This window comes from Terrapene carolina, unplaced genomic scaffold (assembly GCF_002925995.2).
Source record: "Terrapene carolina triunguis isolate 2854851 unplaced genomic scaffold, T_m_triunguis-2.0 Scaffold838, whole genome shotgun sequence".
Lineage (NCBI taxonomy): Eukaryota > Metazoa > Chordata > Testudines > Emydidae > Terrapene > Terrapene triunguis.
Genome location: NW_020665189.1, coordinates 3,308,350 through 3,334,892, shown reverse-complemented (window position 1 = coordinate 3,334,892; position 26,543 = coordinate 3,308,350). Strand labels below are relative to the sequence as shown.

Genomic DNA, 26,543 nt, shown 5'->3' with positions numbered 1-26,543 from the left:
TAGTTAAGGCATTCCACTGTCCTCCTTCCAGGACTGTGTTGGTTGGCAGACAGGCTCCTCTCCAAGCTGTCTGTCCTCTTTCCCCCTGGTTCGTTAACAGCTGAGGTTTTTATCCTGGTTCACATTTACCAGATTGTCTGCTGCTCCCCTAAACACCTGTTCCTTAAAGGGGTGATGTCATGGAACAGGGGTGGCTGGTCCTGAGCCCCCATACTCCTTAAAGGGGCCAGACCATCCTGTTGAAGTGAGGTTTTGCTCTGAAAAGCAAAAATATGTCACCTGTCAGGAATGGTCTAGATAATACTTAGTCCTGCCATGAGTGCAGGGGACTACTGGACTAGATGACCTCTCAAGGTCCCTTCCAGTCCTATGATTCTATGATGTTGTGAGGTTCCATATCTATTGTCTCTCTGATTCCATATCATATATGCTCTGTTTGACAAAGCTGAAAAAAATTATGAGCCAAATAAATTGGGAGGAAGAATTTAATTAGGAAAATGTGAATGATAATTGAGAATCATTTAAGAATACCCTACTGGATGCCCAAAAAGTCAAAATCAAGGAGCAAGGCTGTACTGGCTAAAAATATGATTGGTTTAGAGGGAAGGTGAAGGCAGGTATAAAAATGTTATATATAACAACTGGAAGAAAGGGAAAGTTGATAGTAATGAATGTAAACCAGAAGTTAGAACTGTAGAAAATTGATAAGGGAAGCAAAGGGACACAAGGCGAATCCTGACAATGGTACTGGTCCATTACTAGATGGAAATGGGAAAATTATCAATAATAATACAGAAAAGTGTTCAATAAAATATTTCTGATCAGTGCTTGGGAAAAACAGATGGTATAGTCTCATATGGTAATGATAGCACTCTTCCCATTCCACTAGTATCTCTGAAGGATGTTAAACAGAAGCTACTGAAGTTAGGCTTTTTAAAATCAGCTGGTCCAAATAACTTGCATCCAGTTTTAAAAGAGATGACTGAGGTGCTTGCTGGACCATTAATGTTGATTTTCAATAAGTCTTGGAGCCTGGGGATGTTCCAGAAGACTGGAAGAAAGCTAATGTGCCATTTTAAAAAAAGGGTAAATGGGATGACCCTGGTAATTATAGGCCTGTCAGCCTGATAATGGAGTGGCAAGATAATGGAGTGGCTGATATGGGACTTGACTAATATAGAATTAAAGGAGGGTAGTGTAATTAATGGAAATCAGCATGGGTTTATGGAAAATAGATCCTGTCAAACTAACTTGATATCTTTTTATGATGAGATAACAAGTTTGTTTGATAAACTTATGGTGTTGTTATAATATACTTAGATTTCTGTAAGGTGTTTGACTTGGTACCGCATAATATTTTGATTAAAAAATAGAAGGATATAAAATTAACATGGCACATATTAAATGGATTAAAAACTGGCTAAGTGATACATCCAAAATGGGGAATCGTCATTTAATGGGAGTGTTTCCAGTGATGTCCCTCAGAGATTGGTTGTTGGTCCTACAGTATTTAACATTTTTATCAATGACCTGGAAGAAAACATAAAATCATCACTGATAAAGTTTGCAGATGACACAAAAATTAGGGGAATGGTAAATAATGAGGAGGACAAGTCACTGATTCAGAGTGATCTGGATCGCTTGGTAAACTGGGTGCAAGCAAACAATATGCGTTTTGATATGCTAAATGTAAATGTATACAACTAGGAACAAAGAATGTAAGCCATTCTTACAAAATGGGGAACTCTATCCTGGGAAGCAGTGACTTTGAAAAAAAGATTTGGGGGTCATGGTGGATAATCAGCGGAACATGAGCTCCCAGTGTGATGCTGTGACCAAAAGAGCTCATGTGATTCTGGGATGCATAAACAGAGAAAACTTGAGTAGGCATAAAGAGGTTATTTTATCTATGTATTTGGCACTGCTACAGCTGCTGCTGGAATACTGTGTCCAGTTCTGGTGCCCGCAATTCAAGAAGGATGTTGATAAATTGTAGAGGGTTCAGAGGAGAGCCACAAGAATGATTAAAGGATTAGAAAACCTGTCTTATAGTGACAGACTACTTAAAAATCTCAATCTATTTATCTTAACAAAGAGAAGATTAAGGGGTGACTTGGTTACAGTCTGTAAGTACCTAAATGGGGAACAAATATTTAATAATGGCCTCTTCAATCTATCAGGGAAGGGTACACATGATCTAATAGAAGTTGCTAGACAAATTCAGACTGGAAATGAGGCGTAAATTTTTAACAGTGAAAGTAATTAGCCATTGGAACAATTTACCAAGGGATGTGGTGGATTCTTCATCACTGACAATTTTTAAATCAAGATTGGATATTTTTCTAAAAGATCTGCTCTAGGAATTATTTTGGGGAAATCTTATGGTCCATGTTGTACAGGAGGTCAGACTAGATGATCACAAGGGTCCATTCTGGCCTTGGAATCTATGAATCTATTAAAAGGCAAACAATTTTTTTTTAATTGTCACCTCTGCAAACTCAATGTGGACTTTGTCAGTCGAACTGGGCAGTTTCCTTCTTGTACATCATCACCACTGATAAAGATTGCAAACTAAATTGTCTGTGGTGGGTTTGCACAGTTATAAATGGCTGGAACTTAGTAACCAATTTTGTTGATGGTGACCATGAAGGAATAAAATCCAGCTCACTCCCTTTTAACTCTGTTGGTTCTGCAGGGCTAACAGGAGAAAAAAGCAGTGAAAACTTATGCTAGTCACTAAATCAGTAGATATGATTCTGAATTCACACAAGGAGCAGGTCTGTGGAGTTAGGTGGTCTTTTTACAGCTCCTAATTTTGTCTCTGCCTTCACTGCAGCACTTTTATCTCCTCCCTAAGATTCCACTAAACCTGAACCCTTCTTTCTCTTGAAGTGGAGGAGGACACAGGCTTCTGCTACTGTAGGAGGCAGCTGAGTGATTCTGTCCCTGGTGGCTTGGCTCACCTCATAAGATACGCTGTTTTCTCTGGCACTACTGTGCAGTGAGTCACTCCGAGCCAGCTGTGGGGATAGGGGCCCAGGAAGGGAGTGGACTGAACTGGCTGCAGACAGGATTCCCATTTGCTGGTCCTCTGACCATACAGTAGAACGGGGTGGGCAAAAAAGTTTGCCCACCCCTGCAGTAGAAGGACAGAGCAGCCCCCAGTGGCAGGAGGAAACTAATATTTAGAAATCTGTGTTGCTGGACTCATCTCAACAGCTAATCAACGGATGTGGGAAGGAAGAAGAGATCTGCACAAAGCATCATCAGACATTGATCTCAGCTCTTCTTTGTGCTGCCTCCCCTTCTGTTCTGCCCTTCATAACAGGACTAGTGGTGTGTGAGCCTATTGTCCCAGTGTCATTCTGGAAGAAAGGAGAGCTTGTATTTATTTATATGAAAAAATAAGAGTCCTAAAATTAGCCTACTATAAGCAGCATTTGTAGTAGAGAGAGAAGGAGCCTGGGCCTGGTGCAAAACTGTGAACCAAAATCAGGCCATGTATTCAAGTAAATGTTTACAAGTTCACTGTCTAGTACATGAACTTGGCAGAGTTGTTGCTAGTGTACTAGGCACTAGATATTTACGTATATATATTTTAGCTAGTACCACAGGCGCTGACTTTTCAAACTGCTAACCCCCGGATCTTCCCCAGGCCCTGCCCCAACTCCATTCCTTCCCCCAAGGCCCCACCCCTGCCTCGCCTCTTCCCGTCCCCGCTCCACCCCCGCCCCGCCTCTTTCCATCCCTGCCGTGCCTCTTCCTGCCCACTCCCTCCCCCGAGTGCGCAGCATCCTTGCTCCTCCTCCCTCCATCCCAGCCTCCCTGCATGCCGCGAAAGAGCTGACTGTGGCGGGCGAGAGGTGCAGGGAGGGAGGGGGAGGCGCTGATCCACGGGGCCCACTGGCACCTGGGAGGCGCTGGAGGGGGTTGGGGGGAGCTTATAAGGGGGTTGACAGTGGGTGCTCAACACCCACCATTTTTTCCCCATGGGTGCTCCAGCCCCATAGCATCCACGGTGTCAGCACCTATGGCTAGTACAGATATACCTCAATCTAGTACAAGATAAGATGGTTTGATGGAATAATGAATAAGGGATATTTTGTTCAAAATAACAGGAACAAAAGGAGTTAACACACAAATGTCATGAAATACGTAAGGTAGTTGTTTGTTTTAGCCTATAAATGTTAGGGCACTTCACCTTAATTCTTTTTGTAGCCTATGGGCCGGCAGGAACTCCCACTGCCAACTGACAAGTTTCAGAGTAGCAGCTGTGTTAGTCTGTATCCGCAAAAAGAACAGGAGTACTTAGAGACTAACAAATTTATTAGAGCAATAATAACTGCCAACTGAGCCATTCCTTGCTACTAGGCACTCCTATGTTAGTGTACCTGTAACCACAGAGCCAGGGCAAACTGTGCCTAGGGGGCAATAAACCTGGCCAAATACCTTTGTCACTGAACCGGGCCTGTGGTCTTTCTTTGAGTAACACTGAAGTCTGTTGAATGAGCAGGCTGCCTTGTCTACTGCTAATAAAAACCAAGGACAGAAGCACTAGGCAGCCTGAACATGGCTACTAAGGCAAAGACATTCCAGCCTTCAGCAACTAACAACACTGGGTAGCATTATCTGCTGAACCAGCTATCTGCGCATGGCTGGACAGCACACTGAAAGAACACACACTCACACACAAGCCACTTGGCAACAGCATTAAGCATATCTCAGGCACTGTCACTGTTATATTTGATCTCCCGTATATTTTGTTTATTATCAACCATCAATGTGTTGAATTTAATATAGATTGTAACCCCCTTAGAACAGAGAAAGACCTGTTATTTTGCTTTTCTGTAATGCACCATGCACATATATCACACACATGGTAATAGTAACAGGCACCAAAAATAATACTTAAAAAAGAAAGTAGAAAATTGGAAGTGGCAGAGAATATGGTCCCAATGGGGCTGCATTAGTACTTCTAATGATTCTTGTATTTGGTGCATACATAAGTGTTATCAACTCTTGGGGTATTTAGTGTTTTTCTTAAAGTCCAGATTTTGGATTAAGGTGAATATGTAAGAATCTTAGCTTTAAAAAAAAAAAAAAGAATTATGTTTCTAGCCCCTTGTGGAGGCAGAGAAAAGTTTGAAAAAGGGACCCAAGTGCACCCTAAATGTTCAGAAGCCAGAAGGCAAATATAAAAGAACCCCAAATGAATTATTTTTAAAAAAATCTCATTATTTTTAATCCAATCTCATGATTTGGGGATGCCTAACTCATAATTTTTGGACTCATACTGATGAGGTGTGCAACAGAAATGCATAGATAGATTAGGTAGAATAGGAAAAGAAGTTATTCAAAACTAGGCAGCAACTTGTACATTTAAAGATTTTGGGCTAGATTCTCCATTCTCGTGTAGTCATTTTTCACCAGTGTAAAGTGAGTTTAAAACACTAACAGATCAGGATGATAGCATTTTACACCATTTTCTACTGGTATAAATGACAACACAAGGTCCAGAGCAATGGGGAACCAGGCCCTGTGTAAGCTAGTTGTACAGGTCAATTCAAGGCTGAAAAGGGATCTGAGATTGGGAAACCATTTTGCTTCCAATTGAAAGAAAAACTGTCTGTCTCTTTAAAATGTGAAAGAGAACACAGGAAACAGAAATGAGTTAGGTGATTGTTTCTGACACATGGAACTCAAAAAAGTACATGTTTTGAAATTCATTTGTGTAATCATAGCAAGTATGCAAAATGCTTGACAAAAATAATTTTGATAAAAAAGATACACTACTCTGGATTAAAACCTAGCTGCTTTTCATGTGCATTACATTTTTTTCCTCACAAATTCTGTGAAAGCATTTTAATGTATGGATTTGGTTCATATTCTTATTTAGGCACCTAAACAGAACTGCTTCATATTTGGTTCATATTTGTAAGTAATAGAATAATGCATTTGCCGAGAATGACTGTGAAGAAGCCATTTTGATATACAGTGCTAATAATCTGTGAACTATGAAGGATTTAAAGGGTGAATTGTAATGGCTCTGAAGAATGATTATAATCATTTCAAAGGGCCATTGTTTTGTAACTGGTAAAGAAAAGGCTGATCAAAATACACACACACACATATATAGTAGTGTGTGTGTGTGTGTGTATATATATATATATATATATATATATAACAAAATACACATGATACACTAGCTAAATATGGAAACTGAAATACATAAAATTAAGGCTGGATTTTTATCATAAGGAATATCATGAAATCACTGATTAGCTTTAAAAAGTCAATCAACCTTTGACAGTTTGAAATGTTTGTGCGAGTAGCGGATATGATGATCAGTAACAGCAGAGCAAATGTCATTGAGAGCTGCACAGTGAAACCTTGGGCTGCATGAGGGATTATTAATGCCAGCATTTTCAAACCTGGATGTTTAAAGTTAGGCTCTTAAATCCACATTTAGCTCCTAAACAGAACCAGCCTGATTTTCAGAGGTGCAAAGGAGCGCCAACTGCCATTGAAATCAATGAGGGTTGTGGGTATTCAGTGCCTTTAAAATCAGAACAGTTCTGCTTAGGTGCCTAAATAAGAATATAAGGGGGCTGTGAGAAAGATTTTCAAAATCACAAAATACCAGTTAGGCACCTAACTCCTATTCAAAGTCAGTGGGAGTTAGGTGCCTAAGTGCTATATGAGCCTTTGAAAATCTCCCCCTAAGAGCCTAATTTTAGGCACCAGGTTCGAAAATGCTTGCCATTCTGTCTACATTAGAATTTTTAGCCATTTTGGACAACGGGTGTCAAATATTCTCACACCCCCATCAGCCAGTGTTGAATTTGGTTGACCCACTGGTTTGGACAAGGTTTGGACAGAGTTCAGTGTCCATTTTAAAGCAACGATGGCCCTTCATTGAATTAGGGGTTGAACATGCTTTGTTCAAATAAGTGTTAAACTCAGTTGACGCTGTCCACACCCATGTGAGAGCCAAGTTCAGCACTGTTTGAGGAAGGGGCAGGAAGGACTGGGATTGACAACCATTGTCAAACTCAGCTGAAAAGCAGGACTTCAGCAACAACAATATGGTCCCACAATGGATCAGACCAGTGGGCTCTCAAAGAGTGCTTAATTGACCCCTTTTCAGTGCAGCTGGAAGCCATCGTTTTCTTTAGCAAGCATCATTAATCAGGACAAGCTTTCACGGCCCCATTGGAGGAGAAAACCACAAGGGCTTCTGGAAGTCTGAAGACCCACTGGGGAAAGATCTGGATGAGCACTGTGTAATGTGGGAAGTAGTGGAAGAGAAAAGAGTAGGAAAAAGAAGAGGAAAGAGTCGTGAGACAAGGAGAGGAGGAGGGAGAATTGGCAATGGGGTAAAATGAGGAAAGAAGGAGGAGGAGGTTGAGCCCGGCAGAACATGAGGAAGAGGTGAGGAAATAGAGAGAAAGAGGTGTGGGGAAGAAGTTTTTTTTTTTTTTTTTTTTAAGGAGAACAGTTTAACTAAGGGCATGGCTACACTTGCAGATGTACAGCGCTTTGAGTTAAACCAGCCTTCGGAGAGCGCAGTAGGGAAAGCGCTGCAGTCTGTCCACACTGGCAGCTTCAAGCGCACTTGCGTGGCCACATTTGCCGCACTTGCAGCGGCATTGGGAGCGGTGCATTATGGGCAGCTATCCCAGCATGCAAGTGACTGCAACATGCTTTTCAAATGGGGGTGGGTGGGGTGGAGTGTGACAGGGAGTGTGTTGTGTGTATGTGGGGGGAGAGAGAGTGGGTTTTTGGGGGGGCTGAGAGCATGTCAGCATGCTGTCTTGTAAGTTCAGACAGCAGCAGACCCCCCCGCCTCTCTCTCTCACACACAGCATTTCACAGTAATGGTTGCTTTGTCTCGGAGCAGATAAGCATTCCGGATGTTGAAAACGGAGCTTTGAAAGGGCATATCCGCATTCCTGCAGCTATTCAAAAACAATGACAAGAGTGGCCACTTGACTTAACGGGATTATGGGACATTTCCGGAGACCGATCAGAGTGCAGTAATGCAACACTTCGTTCACACTGACGCCTGGGCGTTGTAGCCAAGGCGCAGCAAACATTATTCCACTCGCTGAGGTGAAGTACCAGGAGCGCTCTAGCTGAGGAGTCAGAGCGCTCTACGTGCCTTGCCAGTGTGGACAGGTTGGGAGTTAGGGCGCCCAGGGCTGCTTTAGTGTGTTCTAACTCACAGGTATAGCCAAGCCCTAAATAAGAAAGGGAGGAATAATAGGTAAAATAAAGGGGAAAAAACATGAATGGGAAGTAGATTTAGAGAGGAAAAAAGCTTCTCAAACAGAAAGGTGTGATGAGAAAGAGGAGTGAGATGAAAGCGTAACTGTTTTAGATAAATATACTTTAATGTTAAAATTGTTAAAACACTAATAAAATTAGGGAAACCTGGTGCTGAATTTTCCTGAGGAAAGGATACGTCAGGGTATATGGTGTAAGGAAAGAGACAAAGTAGAGTAAAGAGAGAACAAAGGAAAGAAGGAAGAAAAAAGCAAGGAACATGGTGTAGTAATTTATTTTTAAAATTGTATATAACAGTTTGATGCTGAAATGTTGCAGTATAATAACAGAATGCACCCCACCCATCCTCCCACCCCCAGAGGAAGTATACACAATTGTATTTTATTGCAAATGTCAGTTTGTTGTCCTGGCTGGACACTACATTCAGTGATTTATTTAAGTCTTCAAAAGCTTTAGGGGGATACGCTGCTAGCAGTTCCAGTAACAGATGAGTTAACTCCCTGAGGAGCCCTGAGGAAGATAAGATAAGGGGTAAGAAGGAAAGATTTCTGTGTAATGCTGAGCTGGGTGGGTTCTGGCATAAGTGCAACCACTGGGAGTGTGGGGAGGACGTCGTCCCCTCAAACTTCACATTCCCTGCTGAATTTCCACCCAACTTTGCTTGTGCTTTAGCTAGGGAGGAAAGAATGAAAAGGCTTCTCTCCCTCTCCCTAGACATGGCCACATCCTGCTGTTAATCTCTGTTTAATGCCCCTTGGATCAAAATATTCTCTGACTACACCGCACTCCCCACCACAGCTCCTGTTGGTGCTGGGTGATCCCTGGGTGGCTGCATTTGAAGCCCCAACAGAGGGAGGAGGTTGAGCAGAGGTTAATTTCCTCCTTCCTGCCCTGAAAGAAACAGGGTCTCCCAGTCTGACCACTATGGTGAAGGGGCAGTTCTGAGGGGAATGTTGTGGGGTACACTAGTCCCACAGAGCATGAGGAGGACGTAGAGCAGCTGCATAGGGGACACACAGAAACCTGGGGAGGAAACATAGTTGGGGATGTAGCCCTATCTATAGATTGTGTATTAATTATATTGATTACTTAAGAATTCCCAGTTGTCTGTCTGAGGGTTGACAGGTTCTTGTCCCAAGACCAGGTCCAGTATTATTAAAATTACTGTTCAGTTGGGAAATCCGCTGTGCACAATTGCAACACTCACACTTCAGGAACCCTTCTGTATTTATAATAGTTTATTAACTAATTAGCCAAGTCACAAACACTCTAACCCATCAAGGTGGATAGAGATAATGTAGAATGTGCATCAGAACACTCATTTACTCACACCATCCCTTGCAGAACAACCTGAAATGTTAGCCATTATCTTCCTCCTCACCATCACAGTGGCCATCATCCTGGCACCTCCCAAGGGCTATATCTCTCTCTCCTCCTGCCCACAGGCTGGGATACAGCTTTTATAATACATTACACTGATGCCACTATGTCTAATGCATATTCAGTAGGGGGTTCTCCCCTCTTCCTTATTTGTATTTCATCACCCTACTAATGTTGGGGTGCCTTTCTCCTATAGGTTAGTATATTAATGATCTCAAATTATTATCATGTATGTCAATTCATTGCCATGGCACTCTTGTGGCCAAACATCTGCAGATGTTCTATCCTAAAATATGCAAAAGCTGATGTTAGCTCATGTTCCTGTGGTTGGCTGGTGTCATTATAGATACCATTATAGACACCCTTACACACTCTGTTCCCAGCTCCCCAAAACTTAGGGGTGACGATTAGGCCATTTATCTGTGCCAAAGTTAATAGGCAGAGCCATCCCTAGGTTACAGTAAATCAGGGCGACCGTGCCAGGCCCCACGCTTTGGGTGGCCCTTCAGTGGCAGGAGGCAGGCGGGGAGGTGAGGTGGGAGGCAGGCAGGTGGGCGGGGTGAGGAGGCAAACAGGGAGGCAAGTGGCAAGCAGGCGGGCAGGAGGAGGGGCCAAGGAGGAGCTCCCTTACCAGAACCTCCCCCTCTGCCCAGCACCTCATGCCCGCTGGCAGGCCCCACCGATCAGCGCCTCCCCCTTCCTCTCAGCACCTACCGCAGATCGGATGTTTCGCTCCCGGCATCAGACGGCACTGGTGGGGAGGGGAGAGGAGCGAGGGCGCAGTGCATTTGGGGGAAGGGGGTGGAACTAGGTGGGGAAGAGGTGGGTCAGGGGTGGGAAGAGACAGGGAAGAGGTGGGGCGGGGGTGGAGCAGGGGTGAGAAGAAAGGATGGGGTGGGGCCTTGGGGGAAGGGGTGGAGTGGGGGCAGGGGTGGGGCCTGGGCGGAGCCAGGGGGAGTGCCCTCCGGCTGATTAGAAACTGGGCACCTATGTCCGGAGCCTTGCACCCCCGTGGGGATGGCCCTGTTCATAGGCCTCAAGCCTTATGTTAACTGCTGAAGCCAATATCTTACAGGAGACAGGCCTGTGGGTTCCATGCGTTATTGCTAATAAAATAAATGCTAAAGATAGTTCTATGGGCTAGAGGGGACATGAGGTGAGGGGACACTAAGGGGACACAAAAGCATGAGGCTGGGAACACAAGAGTTACAGAGCCCTGGGGTAGACACAGTTCTGGGGGCACAATAGTAGTGGGGACATTTGGTGGGATGACACAAAACAAATGGCGGGACTGTGGGACACAGAGCATTGGGTGGAAACAATCCAGGGGGACAGAGAGCACAATGGGGGACATGGGGATGCAGCACTGGGGAGGACACAGCACTACAGTATCACCCTATTTTATGAACTAATTGGGGACTGCGGAGTTCATAAAGTAAAAGTTCATAAAACTGGCCATCACAAAATTATAGTAAGTGTGGTGCAGAAGTTGCAGTATGGTGCACTGCATTGCTTTCTTCTTGTCCTTCAAACCACTGGCAAGTGATTTCCAGTGCATTAAAGGCATCAGAATATGAAGGGAGATTGACTTGTTCTTCATCGACATCATTTTTGTTATGTGATTTATTTTTCTGTTGAGAAAAATGGTTTGTATAACTGGTTGTCTGTAAGATTGGTGTGCATAAAATCAAGGTTCTACTTTATTCACAAACACACACACACAGATGCATGTGCAAACATACACATTCATGGTAGAATTGTAAGACATGATGCAGGGAAGAAGGTGTAAAAGCTTGTTTGTGGAGCCAGCTCCGTGTCCCTCACAACTTTTGGATAAAAGCACCTGGGTTCTGGTTTGACATCTCTGATGTTCAAAGCAGCAATGCTTAAGGCATCAGGAAATGGAAGCAATGCAACCTGCACTCATTGGGGTTATTTATGTTCCAGAAACTCAGTTCACGAAAGGTTTGTTAAAATGGACTCAGATTCCAGCTCACAAGTCTGCTGGTCTCTCCTTCCTCATAACAACTGTTCCCTGTGTCCCAGAAGCCCAGTCCTTTGATTAAGAGAAAAGAAGATCCTTCTGTCCATGGAAGCCCAAAACTCAGGCAGGCAAAAGTGGGGAGAATCCCCCTCCTGGGGGCCCCCAATCCCTGAGAAGCGGTAAAGACCTCAGATCAGAGTGCACACACCCTGGATGTGCCTAAAGAGACACACCTGAGGCTTGCAACCCCTGATCATGGGGAATAGAGGGAAGACCCCCACCCAGAGGACAAAACTCTTAGGCAAGGGAAAGAGGGAGAGACCCCGGTCTGGAGCCCTACAATTCTATGTGAGGAAAGAAGAGATCATTATCAGTGAAGCTCCAGCTCTCTCCTTTCCCCAGTTGGGAGTTGGGACCTGTTTTGAGATACCATCTCTTTCCCTTAGTCAAGGATTGGGCTCATGAGGTCTGTCTCCTTTTTGGAGGGAGATGGGGGTAGGATGAGGAAAGGCCTGAATGGAGAGAGGGTTTAGGGAAAAAGGGAGCACCTGCAGGGAAAAAGTTTGAGGGGGTAGCTCTTGAGGGTTTGGGTTTATTGAGTCTAGTGACACATACAAACTGCCTCTGGTCGGGTTTGTAGAACTGCATTTCTCACTGCGCATTGTTTTATTGTTTGTGCAAAATTAGGCAAATGATGTCTATTGTTTTGAATGTTTAAATCATATTTTAAATGTATATATATGATTATATTAAAATATATTTCCATGATTTCTCCACCTATAATCACAATCTCCTAACAATTGCCACTACCAGACTGTAGGCATAGTGCATTATTAGGGTGACCATACATCCCATTTTGGCCGGAACAGTCCCCCTTTTAAGCTCTGTCCCCAGCATCATGATGTTTTTGGCAAAACAGGGCATTTGTCCCATTTGCTCTTGCCCTAGATGGGCATGGAGGAACATTCAGGAAAGAGCAAACAAGACAAATGCCCGGTTTTGCCAAAAAAGTCATGATGTCGGATCAGCTGAGCAGCAACGGCAGGCGGGTTGGGCTGTCAGCCCTGCGTGGTGGGGCTCGGGCTGTGAGCCCCATGTGGTGGGACTCAGGCTGACAGCCCTTTACCCCACCATAGAGCTTGGGTGAGCAGTGACACCAGGTAGCTCAGGCAAGCAGTGATGCCAGGTGGTTTGGGCTGTCAGCCCTATGCGGCAGGCCTCGGGTGAGTGGCAACACCAGGCAGCTTACACGGTGTCCTGTTTTCAGTTTAGGGGAATATGGTCACCCTATACATTATGCAAATAAAAATCCATATAATGCAAGCCCAGAGTCTGGAGCAGTCAGTAGCAAAATCTATAGACTAAGCAAACTAGGATATGTATTCTGCATTCATACCAAACTGCAATATATATCCAGTTGTATCAAGAATATAGCGGGCGGCCAGATATATGCATTATAATTAAGGCATGTCATATATAGTCCCTGATCTAAATTGGATGAGGAAAGAGTTAAAACTGTGTTGCTGAGTAAGGGGAGTAACGGGTACCTTCCTGCATTGCAGGATCCAAGAGACATTCAGCTATGGGGAGCTGGGCTAGGGTGACCAGATGTCCCAATATTTTTGGGACCGTTTCGATATTAGGGGCTTTGTCTTACATATGCAACTGTACCCCCTTCTCCCTCCAAAAAAGGAGCATCCCGATTTTTCACACTTGTTATCTGGTCATCCTAGGCTGTATAAGAAGCTGAACTGAACTGAAGAGCAGGGTCTTCCTCTAATAAGGGAGCAATGGGGCTGAGGACGACTTCTTCTATTTGCTTGTTTGATCAGTGTCTGTGAGAAGCCATTTATCCAGTTTCAGAGTAGCAGCCGTGTTAGTCTGTATCCGCAAAAATAACAGGAGTACTTGTGGCACCTTAGAGACTAACAAATTTATTAGAGCATAAGCTTTCGTGGGCTACAACCCACTACGCTTTGGCCACAAGAGGCCTGATTTTTAGCCTATGATAGCTGGCAAGTCAGTTCCTGCTGTAATAACAGCCCAGAACACAGTGGCAGAGCTACTCCAGTACCTGAGATAAATATTTTTTTTTAAAAAATTTCCCTGTAAGAATTTTTCTTTAAATAATTTTTTTGTATTTAATTTAAAGTCCAGTTGTGCCACAACACTAATAACCACCACAAATCAAACTAGAAAATGCAGCAAGTCCTTGTTGCTTTTCTCCTGTATTGTGCCTGGGTGTTAGAGCAGTTGGGGGTTGGGGATCTCACACACCATATGCGCTATAATTACCTAGTTTAATGTTACTGTATTTAAACACAGGCAGGGATTAAGGCAGCAGGCTCCCTGGGGGGGAGGAGCTTTTATTTTGCCAATTCCGCCTCTAAATCAGTAGGGCAGGACAGGTCAAACAGATGTAAGTGCAAAGAGCGAGAGTTATTTATTTGCTTTGCTTTTTTAAAATTCCAAATTGATGTGATCCTTTGAAAAGACTATGATCATTTGCAGACACCGGGGTTAGGCTATTTGGTTTAACTTTTTTCTGTCTGCATCACTTCCCTATCTCAAAATTCAATATCTACCACTTTTCTTGATTAAAAAAAAAAAGATTAAATGGGCATTTTAATCCAGAAAAGGCTTAGGGAAGATCAGTGCAGCTAGAATGTCTGCAGAGATCCCCCGAATGACACAGAGAGGTCTTTTTTTCCAGTGCACATAATGCTTGCACTTGGCTTGCTGTTTCAGAATAAGTGTGCAGAATGTCAGACTCTTTATAGCAGTGAATATTCATCATGCCAGCCAGAGGCAGAAGCTGCAGTCAGTGCATCAGCAAAGGAAGCAGGGAGGAAAAAATCAGGTTAATGACTGGCTTTCCCTGCGATTTACTTCCTGCTTGTCGCCTGATCTCCATTTTAAATAAATGCATTTAATTGATAACAATGTGGTTGCACTGACATGAGGGTGGAGGAGTCTGTCAGTAAGGACTGGGTTAGTCCTAGATTCACAATGTCTATAGCGTGTGTTCTGTTGGCTAGAAAAATCAGACAATTCAAAAAGATTTCCTTTGAAACTACTAAGAATAGATGGTTTGGTTGAAAGCTTTTACCTGAATGACCTCTTGGATCCGCGAGCCACTGAAATCTTTACAGACAAGGACAAAATGATGAATGGGAAGGGGAGGGACAGAATGGAAGCAAGCTACTGTCTCAGCTGAGCATGTCACATAGTCACAAATGTCTCTGCATGAAGATAGAGCTGCACAGAAATGCTTCTACCTCCCTTTAGCAGGGGCACATCTGCTCTCACACTAAACTCAGCCTCCTTCTGACAAAGGTTCTTTAAGAAAGCTGCAGAGACATGGGAGGCAAAGACAAAGCACTACACTAAATGGACAGTTCTCATTATGTAAAGTGAGCACCACCTGTTCCCGGCAAATGCCAGATTTTAGCTTTGGGGTTATGCAGAGACTGCAAGTATGCACAGGCCCTAAAAAAGAGAAAATAAAATGTCAATGAGAAAAAAGCCTGCATCCCTGGCCTAGTCTTGAGTATTGATTTGCCGGCTGAGTGACATGATGTTTTGTGCTCTGTGAAGCAGGCATCATGCTCTGCACTTAGACGATATCTCAATTCCAGACTATTTTAACCCGTCATTCTGCGTGTCAGGTCTGTTCTGCTTACACAGCATTTGGAATAGGGTACAAAGCCAGTAAAAACCAACCCCTCAATTGAATGAATGCACAAATCTAATCTTCCAAAAGATAGCCATATAAAATCTGAGTGACAGACATTTATTTTAGAGTCTTTCATCAAAAGATTACCAAACCCACAAACTACACAGGGGTCACTTTGCTCATAATTGAAATGCAGCCTCTCTGGGGTGGAATGAAACTGCTTTCTAAACAATACAACCCTGACCACAGTCTTATTGAATTGAAACTAAAGGGGGAATCTAGGGCTGCAGAAAATTATCCATGCTGTAATTTCGAACACACACTTCTTGCAAATAGTAGCCTAGGATTTTTCATGACTACTGCTGTTCATGATTTTAGTTTTATATTTCATCTTTTAAAAAAATCTGGCATATTCAGTTGTGCAGTGTCTCTGAAAGCCATGGAGGGGTGTGGTTCAGCACTATCTCAGAGGTCTGCTGAGATGCTTGCATTTGTCTTTGAGCCTGTGGGTGGTGGCTGATGAGGTCAAAAAGGCATCTTCCATTTTAGAACGCAGACATGCACACATATCTGTAGTGTCAGGGAGCTGCAGCTGCCGTCTGGGTTTAGTTTCCGTTTTGTGCCTATGTTTTAAAAATAAATCATTTCATCATTGAACATAAGGACTCCTGAATTCATTGAGAACAAGACAAAGGAGAGAGCACTACTTACCTAGTCAGCTCCAGTTCAGGGAATGCCTAGGCACTGGCAAGAAGGGGCCAGTCCTGTTTTACTTTGTGATGACCTCTGACAAGGTCATATATAGCTGTAGGGTGCAGAGAAAAGGAGTGTAGCACTTCAAATGAAGTGTGATAAATATAGTTGGGGGGGGTAGCTTTATTTAGACAGTTTTTATAAGTTCAATAAACATCTTAAAAGCATGTATTAAGCTACAGAAAATATGCAAGGGAAGCACAACTAATCCTGTTAAGTGTAAAGTTACATCTAAATCGAGAGGTTTTGTGTGTTAAATGCTTGTTGATCAGACAATAAATAACTCGTTATAGAGGCTTTAGAAACTGAGGGGTAGGTGACATTTATCCCTGATCTGAAATGCCTAAACATGCAGTGATAGTACAACTGAACTGTGACCTTCCTGCCTGACACTCCAGATATAAACACTGTTGTCAGGTAAATCAAGCAGAAGTGAAATTTCTTGAAAAGGCCGCTGAAGCCCTGCTACTAGGAAATGATGGTCATTAACCTATTACATTCTGTCTGTAGCCGTCTCCCTGCTTTTGAGTTCCTCAGCCCACTGTAAGGATAATTAGTTTCCTTTGGCTTAGTGAGTATTAAGGAGTATTAATATGCTTAATTTATAAGGGCAAAAAATGTATTCAAGGGCTGCGATAAAGACAGATAAGTGGAGGCAAACCCCTTAGTCCTGGTGCTCACAGAATCCTGATTCCAGGGTAAATATTATGGGTTTGCTAAGTTTGGTTCCACTATAGAAGAAGGATTTGTGATGTATATTAGTCACTTAATCTGGTGAGTAAATTTGTGTAAGCAGAACCAGATTAAAGAGACAGTATCCTGTTTTGCATTAGATTTCAGTGGTACAGACAGACACATGTGCACTTTGTAGTGTTATTTAACATTTTCAGGCAATCCAGGACCCCCCTACATTGTGCCATAGGATATACCCCTTTACACTGCAGAAAGGGATCTTAAATAACCCTTGCAGAATACCCTAATCATTAGGTCAACATAAAGCCCCTCTCCCTGGTATAAGGGACATGTTGAGGACAGGAGGAGCATGGCCAGAGTACACTGTGCTCCAGTTGTTTTGCTGATATAGTGGTCTATAGAGGGGCATAATAAGCCAACACACTTTAAAGAAACCTTGGGGCTATACCTTATTGCACTGTGCAGGCCTCTGACACAGTCCAGAATTAGGGAGGTCCAAAAGTGGCTTAAGGTCACTTCTGTCTCTCCCGTTTATGTGCCCAACGCAGGAATAGAAGAAAAGAGAATCTGTGCCAGGGTTATTTGGAAGGAGTGATAGATGGGGGTTGCTGGGAAGGAGAAAATATTTATTTGTCAAGTAAGGCTTGATTCAAAGTGTGGAATATAAGAGGTCACATTTTATGTATACAAGAAGAGAGAGGATCAATTCCTAATTTGGAACTAGGCCAAGACACACACTATTCAGTTCCATAATTTATTATTTCAAGGAAATGAGGGGGATACCAAATATACACACATCCCCAGGCAAACAATTTAATTAAGCCGGAGTGAAGGCTGAAAGTACATATTAGTGTCTTGGGTGTTAAGTGACTTGCCAAAACACTGGTATTATCAAAAACAAACATGAAAAAAGTCAGCTGTTCAAAATTAATGTTACAAGAAACTTACAGGAATGTTGTAATTTTGTAAAAAGAAAGGACACAAAGTTCTGTTAACATTCCAAAAAAGTAAAGATATTTGAAAACAGGGAAATTCAGTTAAGCTCACCAAAACAACTGTCCCAAAACAAGCAAAAAAGCTGAGACAGTTTTATCTAGTCATATTAACAAATGTATGTATTTATTGTAAGTTAAGTTCCCATACATAACACAGGTTTATCTAATAACTGACCACAGAGCTAATGTCTCTTAATCATGTAGGAGACAACAACCTTTCTTTATGATCACACCATTCCCAGGAGAAGACATGCTTTACTATTTCCTGTTTATATGTCCCATACTGAAAACAATCATCTTACCTTACTCACAAAGATTCCATGGACAACCTGTTACACAAATGTCCTCAAATACATACTAATATAGCATGTAAACTGCCCTTGTAGGGTCTAGAACGTGAAAGTACAACTAGGGTTGCCAACTTTCTAATTCCACAAAACCGAACACCATAGCCCCGTGCCTTCCCTGAGGCCCCGCCCCGTCTCGCCCCTTCCCCGAGGCCCCGCCCCCACTCACTACATTCCCCCTCCCTCGGTGGCTCGCTCTCTCCCACCCTCACTCACTTTCATTAGGCTGGGGCAGGGGGTTGGGGTGCGGGAGGGGATGAGGCTCTAACTGGGGGTGCGGGCTCTGGGGTGGGGCCAGAAATTAGGGGTTCAGGGTGCGGGAGGGGACTCTGGGCTGGGGCAGGGAGTTGTGGGGTGTGGGAGGGGGTGAGGGCTCCGACTGGGGGTGCGGGCTCTGGAGTGGGGCTGGAGATGAGGGGTTTGGGGTGTAGGAGGGGGCTTCAGGCTGGGGGGTGGGGCTGAGGGATTTGGAGTGTGGGAGGGGGCTGCGGGTTGAGCAGGCGGTTGGGGTGTGGGAGGGGTGAGGGCTCTGAGCTGGGGGTGCTGGCTCTCACGTGGGGTTGGGGATGAGGGGTTTGGGGTGCAGGAGGAGCTCTGGGTTTGGGGTGGGGCTCAGGGCTGGGGCAGGGGGTTGGGACTCGGGGTTGGGGAATGGGCTTACCTCAGGCAGCTCCCGGTCAGCAGCACAGCAAGGCTAAAGCAGGCTCCTGGCTAATGGGAGTGCGGAGCCAGTGCTCAGGGGGGAGCCCCTTGGGCCCCCTGCCTAGGGGCCGGACCTGCTGGCTGCTTCCAGGGTGCAGCACAGTGCCAGAACAGGTAGGGACTAGCCTGCCTTAGCCCTGCAGCACCGCCAACGGGACTTTTAACGGCCCGGTCGGCAGTGCTGACCGGAGCTGCCAGGGTCCCTTTTCGACCGGGTGTTCTGGTTGAAAACTGGACACCTGGTCACCCTAAGTACAACATCTGCATGAAAAGCAAAGATCAAGAAGCATCACACATATCAGAGATTTGTATGTATGCAACCAGTTTTAAGGAACAGAGAGTCCTGTGGCACCTTTAAGACTAACAGATGTATTGGAGCATAAGCTTTCGTGGGTGAATACCCACTTTGTCAGATGCATGTGAGTATTCACCCATGAAAGCTTATGCTCCAATATATCTGTTAGTCTTAAAGGTGCCACAGGACTCTCTGTTGCTTTTTACAGATCCAGACTAACACGGCTACCCCTCTGATACTTGACAATTTTAAGGAGAGACTGTAAACTTAAAAATGTGTTCTTTATTTCTGAGACAAGAAAACCTTTTGGTTTGCATACATAATACCTTTTAAAATGTCTATGCCTAAAATTGCAGAAGTTGCAGAACCGCATAGTGAGATTCAGAAGTACAAGAGATATTACATGTTTCACACAGATCACAGAAGAGAATGTAGAAGCATTGTGGGACTGTTGAGAGGACCAATTGCAATGGTCCCGCTGAAATGCTGGTGCTTTTGGTCTACTCTACCACTGCAACAGTGCATGCAGAGTGGCTCAATGCAGAATATGGTGGCGAGATTTGTTCAGAGCAAATCTAATTACAGTGGTGCTGACAGTGTTTATGCACTATTGCACCCACATGTGTGTGGACAGGAGGTGTGTTATAACCATGACAGGTGCTTGCAATTCTATTTGTAACACTACATTTCTCTACGGTACACAAGAATACGATTTTGATCAGACTTCAAAGGTTTAAAAGGTCATAACAAATAACTCCAAACATAAGCATCAAATCTTCCCCAAAATACTCAGTCTCCAGCAAATACTCAAGACAGATAAATTAAAATAAATTTGAAGTTTCTGTCCAAAATTGGGAGTTTGTAAAAGTATATAAGAACATAAGAACGGCCATACTGAGTCAGAACAAAGGTCCATCTAGCCCATTGTCCTGTCTTCCGACAGTGGCCAATACCATGTGCCCCAGAGAGAATGAACAAAACAGGTAATCATCAAGTGATCCATTCCCTGTCACCCATTCCCAGCTTCTGGCAAATAGAGACTAGGGACACCATCTCTGCCTATCCTGGCTAATAGCCACTGAAAGTATTCAAGACTCTTCAGATAGTAAAAGAACAAAACAAATAAAAAATAGCTTATTTTTCAAGCTCCCTACAAATGTAATCCACATCACATTTGGTCAGCATATTGTTAGTGGCAGAAGACCACACGAGAAATTTCAAGTAAATTGGTTAGTTTTGGCAAAGTTGTGGCAGTGGGATTCAAAATTGGGTTTATACTGGAAAGCTAGTTACAGGCTGCCTAGTTTAAAGCATTCCTGCTTCGCTTGGTACGTTAGAAACCATGGCAGAGTTCTAAAACCAAGCAGGGGCTGTATAGACCTGTGAGTCTAGCACACCAATTAAGAACTTCCCTAGTTATGTCCAAATTACTAGAAGGCCTGAAATGTCTGCAAAATGCTGATGACAAAGCTTTCTTATATTTTTATTTGACAATGAGTAGCTTCCAGAATAAAAGGATCTACCATATCTCATCGGAATGCCAAGAGTGGGTCACCAAAATCTGAAGTTTTAGGCCTTGCTGTTATGGAGTTACAACATGACAAGAAAATTCACAAAGAATTTTCCAGTCTAGGAAATCACTGAAATAGTTACTCTCCTCTCCAAACATCCTTGCCAAATCACTCCCAATTTGACACCCATCATCCCTCTAATTTCCGACTTTGCATTCCAGTTCATAGTCTGTCAAGACTTTCACTTTTCCTGAGCATTTTAGAGGAGTAGCCATACTTGTCTTTAAAAGGGGGAAAGGCTATGGAGAAGACTGTCCATAGTTATGAGGCCCAATTTGGAACCTTGTTTGAAAGAGTCCCTTAGGTGCGACAATTTGCCCTGTGTATGCTATATTAGCTGATTAATTGTATTTGATGCTGCTGTAAGATTTTAATGTTGTTTTGACTTTTTCAGAACCTGAGGCAGGAGAGGTGTCCCCCCCAGTGGGAGCCGGTGTGAACAGCAACAGCTGGACCTTTAAATATGGACCTGGCAATCCCAAACAAGCTGGTCCCGGTGAGTTGCCAGACAAATTCATTATCCCGGGATCTCCTGCGATCATCTCCATCCGGCAGGAACCACCAAACAGCCAAATTGACAAAAGTGACTTCATAACCTTTGGCAAGAAGGAGGAGACCAAGAAAAAGAAGAAAAAGAAGAAGGGAAACAAGACTCAGGAGAAAAAAGAAAAGGGGAACAGCACCACTGACAACAGTGACCAGTGAGGGGTTTATACTGTCAGAACCCACTTAGCCATTTTTTTTAATATTGGCAGATCTCTCCTATGTAGCAACTCCCAACTTCTTCCTACTGTTAACAAATTTCCTGTATATATAGACTTCAGAAATCAGCAGGAAGTTCACAGTGTCTATCTAGATTGCTTAACAGGTTTTGTCTTGAAAGCTTTATTAAGTCTGGTGTTAACTTTTTTTCTCCACTCTGGCTTGTTTTCAGACTCTAAAAAGCAGACACAAGTTTCCTTTCTCCTACGCCGAAAAGGAGAATCTTCACAGTACAGCCAGTGAGAGGTTGGACTCTCTGCATTGTGATTCCTGTGATCCTGTCTTGATGACACTTACAGGACAAGTTTAAAAGTTTTAATATTGTGCACCCTGTGTCTGATTGGAAACATTTGTGTGCAGATGTCAGCTAGGTGATACAAGATCAGATTATAAATGCAAGAAGAGCTGGTAAAATATGAACAACAAAGGAAACACCTAATGAATGTAGTGTTCAAAGATGTTCAGGCTGGGGAGGAAATGTCTCAAAGGAGATGACCAGACTTTTTGAATATAGATACTAGCTGTGTGGAATACTGAGTCTTTTGCATGACGTATTGTACACACTCCAGCAAAGAAAAGATCACATTTACAGCTCTTTAAGATACCATAAAGTATAACTCTCACCAAGCCATTGGCTATATTGTCATTATAAGTCCTGATTATCCTAGCAAGGATGTCCCTCAGAGTGGGACAACAAGGGATGGGCTGACACCTAGGGAACGTAACTGACTGTGATGTTTCCTCTACATCCCTGTTTCCAGTCTATTTAACATTCTTTTGCACTTAATGTCTCTGAAAAGGTCAGAGTATTTTCCACAACAGATATGCAAAAGCGAGAAAAAAGGAACACAGTATCTATGCTATTTGTTATTTGATATATTTATTTATAAAGAAAATATAGCTGTAAATGTTAAAGAAATATGATGCCCTTTAACCCAAACAGAAGTCAATCTACAGCTATTAGAAATTATAATTGCTGCTATTAAAGTGCTTTAGAGAAAATGCCTGAAACATCTGTATTATATCGGCCACTTGCCAATCACAGCTTTATTCTGTTGGGTCACTCGGGCGCTGCCTCTTGCATGTATTAATAAATACAAGAATATAATTTTTTGCATTAATCTGCACTTTGAATACACAACATTTGCAAACAAACTGTCCTAATATAAAGAAGCAGAAGCAAACTATTTCTCACACAAGATCTACTAACCTGCTAGCTCTGTGCAGTGTCTTGGTGTTATCTCCCACACAACGTTTTTTGGTTTTAGTTTTACTTTTCAATGAGGTTATGAATTGCTGACCCTATTAACACTCATTATGTAAAATTCAAATACTGTATGTATGCTGTATGCTCTTATAAGAATCCTGAAATATTTATTCTGTGCTTGTGTATGTGAATGTCAATGGAACTATTACCTAGACTGGACTTTAAGCTTTACTGTTGAATGTAAATCCATTCTTTCTTTTTTGTACACTTGTGGAAAAGTGGAGTAGTGTTAATTTTTTAAGCCACTGTTGGTTATCAGTTTTTGTGTATGAAACACAAGTAAAATATCTTTCTTAAATCAAGAAATCAGTGACTCAAGGGCTTTTATTTATGGATGATTATAAAGCAACAGCTCTGGTATTTGCGAAAAGCTAAGACTACAACTGGTGTATTGATTGTATCATTTGGTATCAGTGTTTGGGCATAGACCAATATATGTATTTTTAAACAGAATTCTAAAGGAATTCTAAAGAAATGCCTAGAGTATTTTACATTCACAAAGTAAAGCTCAAGGTGTCCTATGAACCTGAGCTCTATGAGATACCACACTGTTCTTAGAATTTCTAATGCTCACAGTAATCTAGGATCAAAGAGAACAGCTTTGTTCCTTGTGACATGTCTGATAAGTTTTAAATTTCCAAACTGCAGAGAGTTCAGAGCTGGTCAGTTACTACTGAGTTCAAAAACCTGCCAGTCTTGAAAACCAGAGAAGGTAAATAATGTGATTCAAAGGATTTCATAGCTCAAAGAATGAATTTTATGAAGCACCAAAGGTACCCTGTAGTCCAAGAAATAGGGGTCTGTTTAGATTCATTTGTGGCCGTTGGCAAAGAAGAAATACTACTCATGAAAGAAACTCATCATTGACTCCAAGCTGCATTCAACAATCTTCAGAAGTTCAAGAGCCAAGGTGCACCTGCCTCGGGCTTGAGGCTTCAGCACTAAGGGAAGGGAGATCTTGGGGCTTCAGCCCTGGCGGGAGGTGCCTGCCAGGGCTTGAGGTTTCAGCCCTGTGTGTGTGGGAGGGTATCTCAGGATTCTGCCCCATGTGAGGCACCTGCTGGTGCCCAGAGCTTCAGAACTGCTGTGTGTGTTGGGGGGGAGGTGTCTCAGGGTTTTTGCCCCACAGGAGGTGCCTGTCTGGGCTCAGGGCTTCAGCCCCACTCCTTCAGAAGCCCTGAGCCCTGACAGGCATGCCCTCTGAGGTTGAAGCCCCTCCCCCCTCCCCCTGCTGGGCAGAAGCCAGAAGTGAGGTGTGGGTGGGGGGCACATGGGATCACATGCCCCCCCACATTTTTGCCAGGATTTGCTGGCCCTGCTTGGTCACGTATGGTGCTGCTGGGCCCCCTCTATGCATGGCAGCTGCTGGAGCTGACAAGCTGAGAGCTGCAGCCGTGGGGAGAGGCAAACAGCTGGGAGCTGCAGGGAGAACCACTGAGGGTAAGGTGGGGTTCCTGGAGGGGGACGTGACTCAAGCTGTTTGGGGGGGGCGAGCCTTTAAATTGTGCCCCTCCACTTTCAGCAGACACCAGTCATCTCTGGCAGAATCCCCTAGCGCCACCACAGGGCAGAAGCCCCAAGCTCCTCCCCCCACAGTCTTGTAGGTGAAGAATGGGTGTGGTGGTGGGGCTCCATGAGCTACACTTTAACTGTAAAATAGCTGCCTACAGCTCATGAACCGTGGTTTGACCACCCATGATGTAGAACACTCTCTCGGGGAAGACATGGAGGGCCTGAAAAAAAGCCCAGGAGAGTATACTTTATTGATTACTTTTGCATTGGCAGAAGAATGAATAAAATACTCTTCCAGATGATTGCTTTAAGATTTGACAATGCACTTAATTTTTCAACTCTGAACCCTTAGTTTCAATTTATAATACTGACATATGAAAAGTGAAATGTGGTAACTTGGCACAACTGCCATTCTTGGTCCAAGGAAATGTCCAGGACTGGGGTAGCAGTGGGATTCTACTGCACAGAACTGGGATGATTTAGCAGAGCTGTGGGTTAGGGTCTAGTACTTGGATAACACACAGATTATGCGGAGCAGGGTTGAGGAGTTTTATTTAAACACTATATAACCACTATTTAAACACTATAGAACAAACAAATCAATGGGTAAGAGAAGAATAAGACCCATAGCAATCAAAGAACAAGCAAATGTCTTTCTTTTCCCTCCTATTAACATATTAACAATTTCTCAAACAAAACACAGCTGAACTTGCTGAGTCCATGTTACAATGCCATATTTTTTAAAGACAAGTAGGCTTGAAAGAAATCTCACAGCTGGAGTAGTTCATTTTTCTCTGCCCCACTGCTCTAAACAGCAACCATTGTCTCTGTGGGCATTTGCTTTTCATGCTGCCTGTAGGGTTTTATAGGGCCAAGTGATCAAAGGTGAAACATCCTCATTAAGCTCTTCTATGTTTACATCACAACTTTATAAAAAGCTATCTCTGGTACAGCATTTTACATTAGATTTCAAAGGCCTGGTCTACACTAACACCCCAATTCGATCTAAGGTACGCAACTTCAGCTACGTGAATAACGTAGCTGAAGTCGACATACCTTAGTTCGAATTTACCGCGGTTCAGACGCGGTCCACACGCGGCAGGCAGGCTCCCCCGTCGACTCCGCGGTACTCCTCTCGCTGAGGTGGAGTACCGCAGTCGACGGCGAGCACTTCCTGGTTCGAATTATCGCGTCCAGACCAGACGCGATAAATCGAACCCGGAAGTTCGATTTCCAGCCGTCGAACTACCGCGGTAGTGTAGACAAGCCCTAAGACAGCCTGTTGTAATTTCTTCCTGATTTGCATTTGGGCCATGTCAAACAAGAGTGGACAATTTCAAAGAATTCTATGGATCATGTGCAAGAGGAAGACTTGAAACTCAGTTTCCCAAATCTATATGACACTCCATTACTGAATTAATTGTAGTTAGATTTGACACATTGGTATCTCTCTAAAGATTCTTCTTCCCCCCTCCCACCCCCCACCCCCCACAATGTATCTGAATAAATATCTCCATTTTTGAGCATTTAAAGAATGCTAATAGACTTCTTCCCCCTGGAGATAAAAGTACCTCCTTAGAACAATGCCTAATAGTGCATGACAAACTGACTACAATTCATGTAATATATCTGCATTTCCTCCTACTCCCAAAATCCAACTACCATATTTCCCTTACATAAGTAGAACTTCCCATCATCAACTTGGATCATGGCCATCACAGTGTTGCCTTCTGTGTAGGTCAAGACCTTGGGGAAACTGAGTTCCGCCCTCTCATGTCTGAGATAAGATCTGAACAACATTCCTTCCTTCATCCTATTCCCTCCTATCAACAGTTTTCTGAGTGTACTGCAAAGACATGTAGGAGAGGCTTCAGTGGCCATCCCTGACTGATCCCTAATAAGTTAATAGATTTCTTGTTTCTGCTGCCATTCACTCATTAAAGAAATAGTGGCTACTTCTAGACTCATAACCCTTACTCGTTTTAAGAAAGTTACAAGAATCCCATATTTCTGTAAAACCTCCCATAAATAGTGTGCAGCTTGGTCAGAAGTATTACTTTGATCAAATGCTTTGCTTTGACCAAGAAGACTATCTGAACATTCCCTTAGTCTCCTTAATAAACTCTCTGAATAGAAAACTAAAAAAGAATAAACAGACAATTGATTGGTATCGTGGTTTCATCACCTGGAATGCAATCACCTACACAAGCATAGTTACCAACACTATTGGGCACAGTATGCTTCAGCAGCCACAGTATGAGGGACCATAAATATGGAGCCATTGATGCTATCAGCCATGCAGTAAATACATCATGTCTAT

General features: G+C 43.3%; 1 protein-coding gene across 2 annotated transcripts in view; it reads left to right on the top strand.

The window, feature by feature from the left end:
- Window positions 1-21,708, top strand: part of LOC112102588 (protocadherin alpha-C2-like) — an 89,409-nt gene extending 67,701 nt beyond the window's left edge. Inside the window, exons 5-6 of one of the 2 annotated variants that reach the window (XM_024193954.1) lie at window positions 298-307; window positions 21,077-21,708. In XM_024193954.1, coding sequence (XP_024049722.1) covers window positions 298-307; window positions 21,077-21,387 — 321 coding nt within the window. In that variant the 3' untranslated portion in view covers window positions 21,388-21,708. The remainder of the gene's footprint in view (window positions 1-297; window positions 308-21,076) is intronic. The other variant, XM_024193953.1, reaches the window with a different exon arrangement.
- Window positions 21,709-26,543: the final 4,835 nt, after the last annotated feature.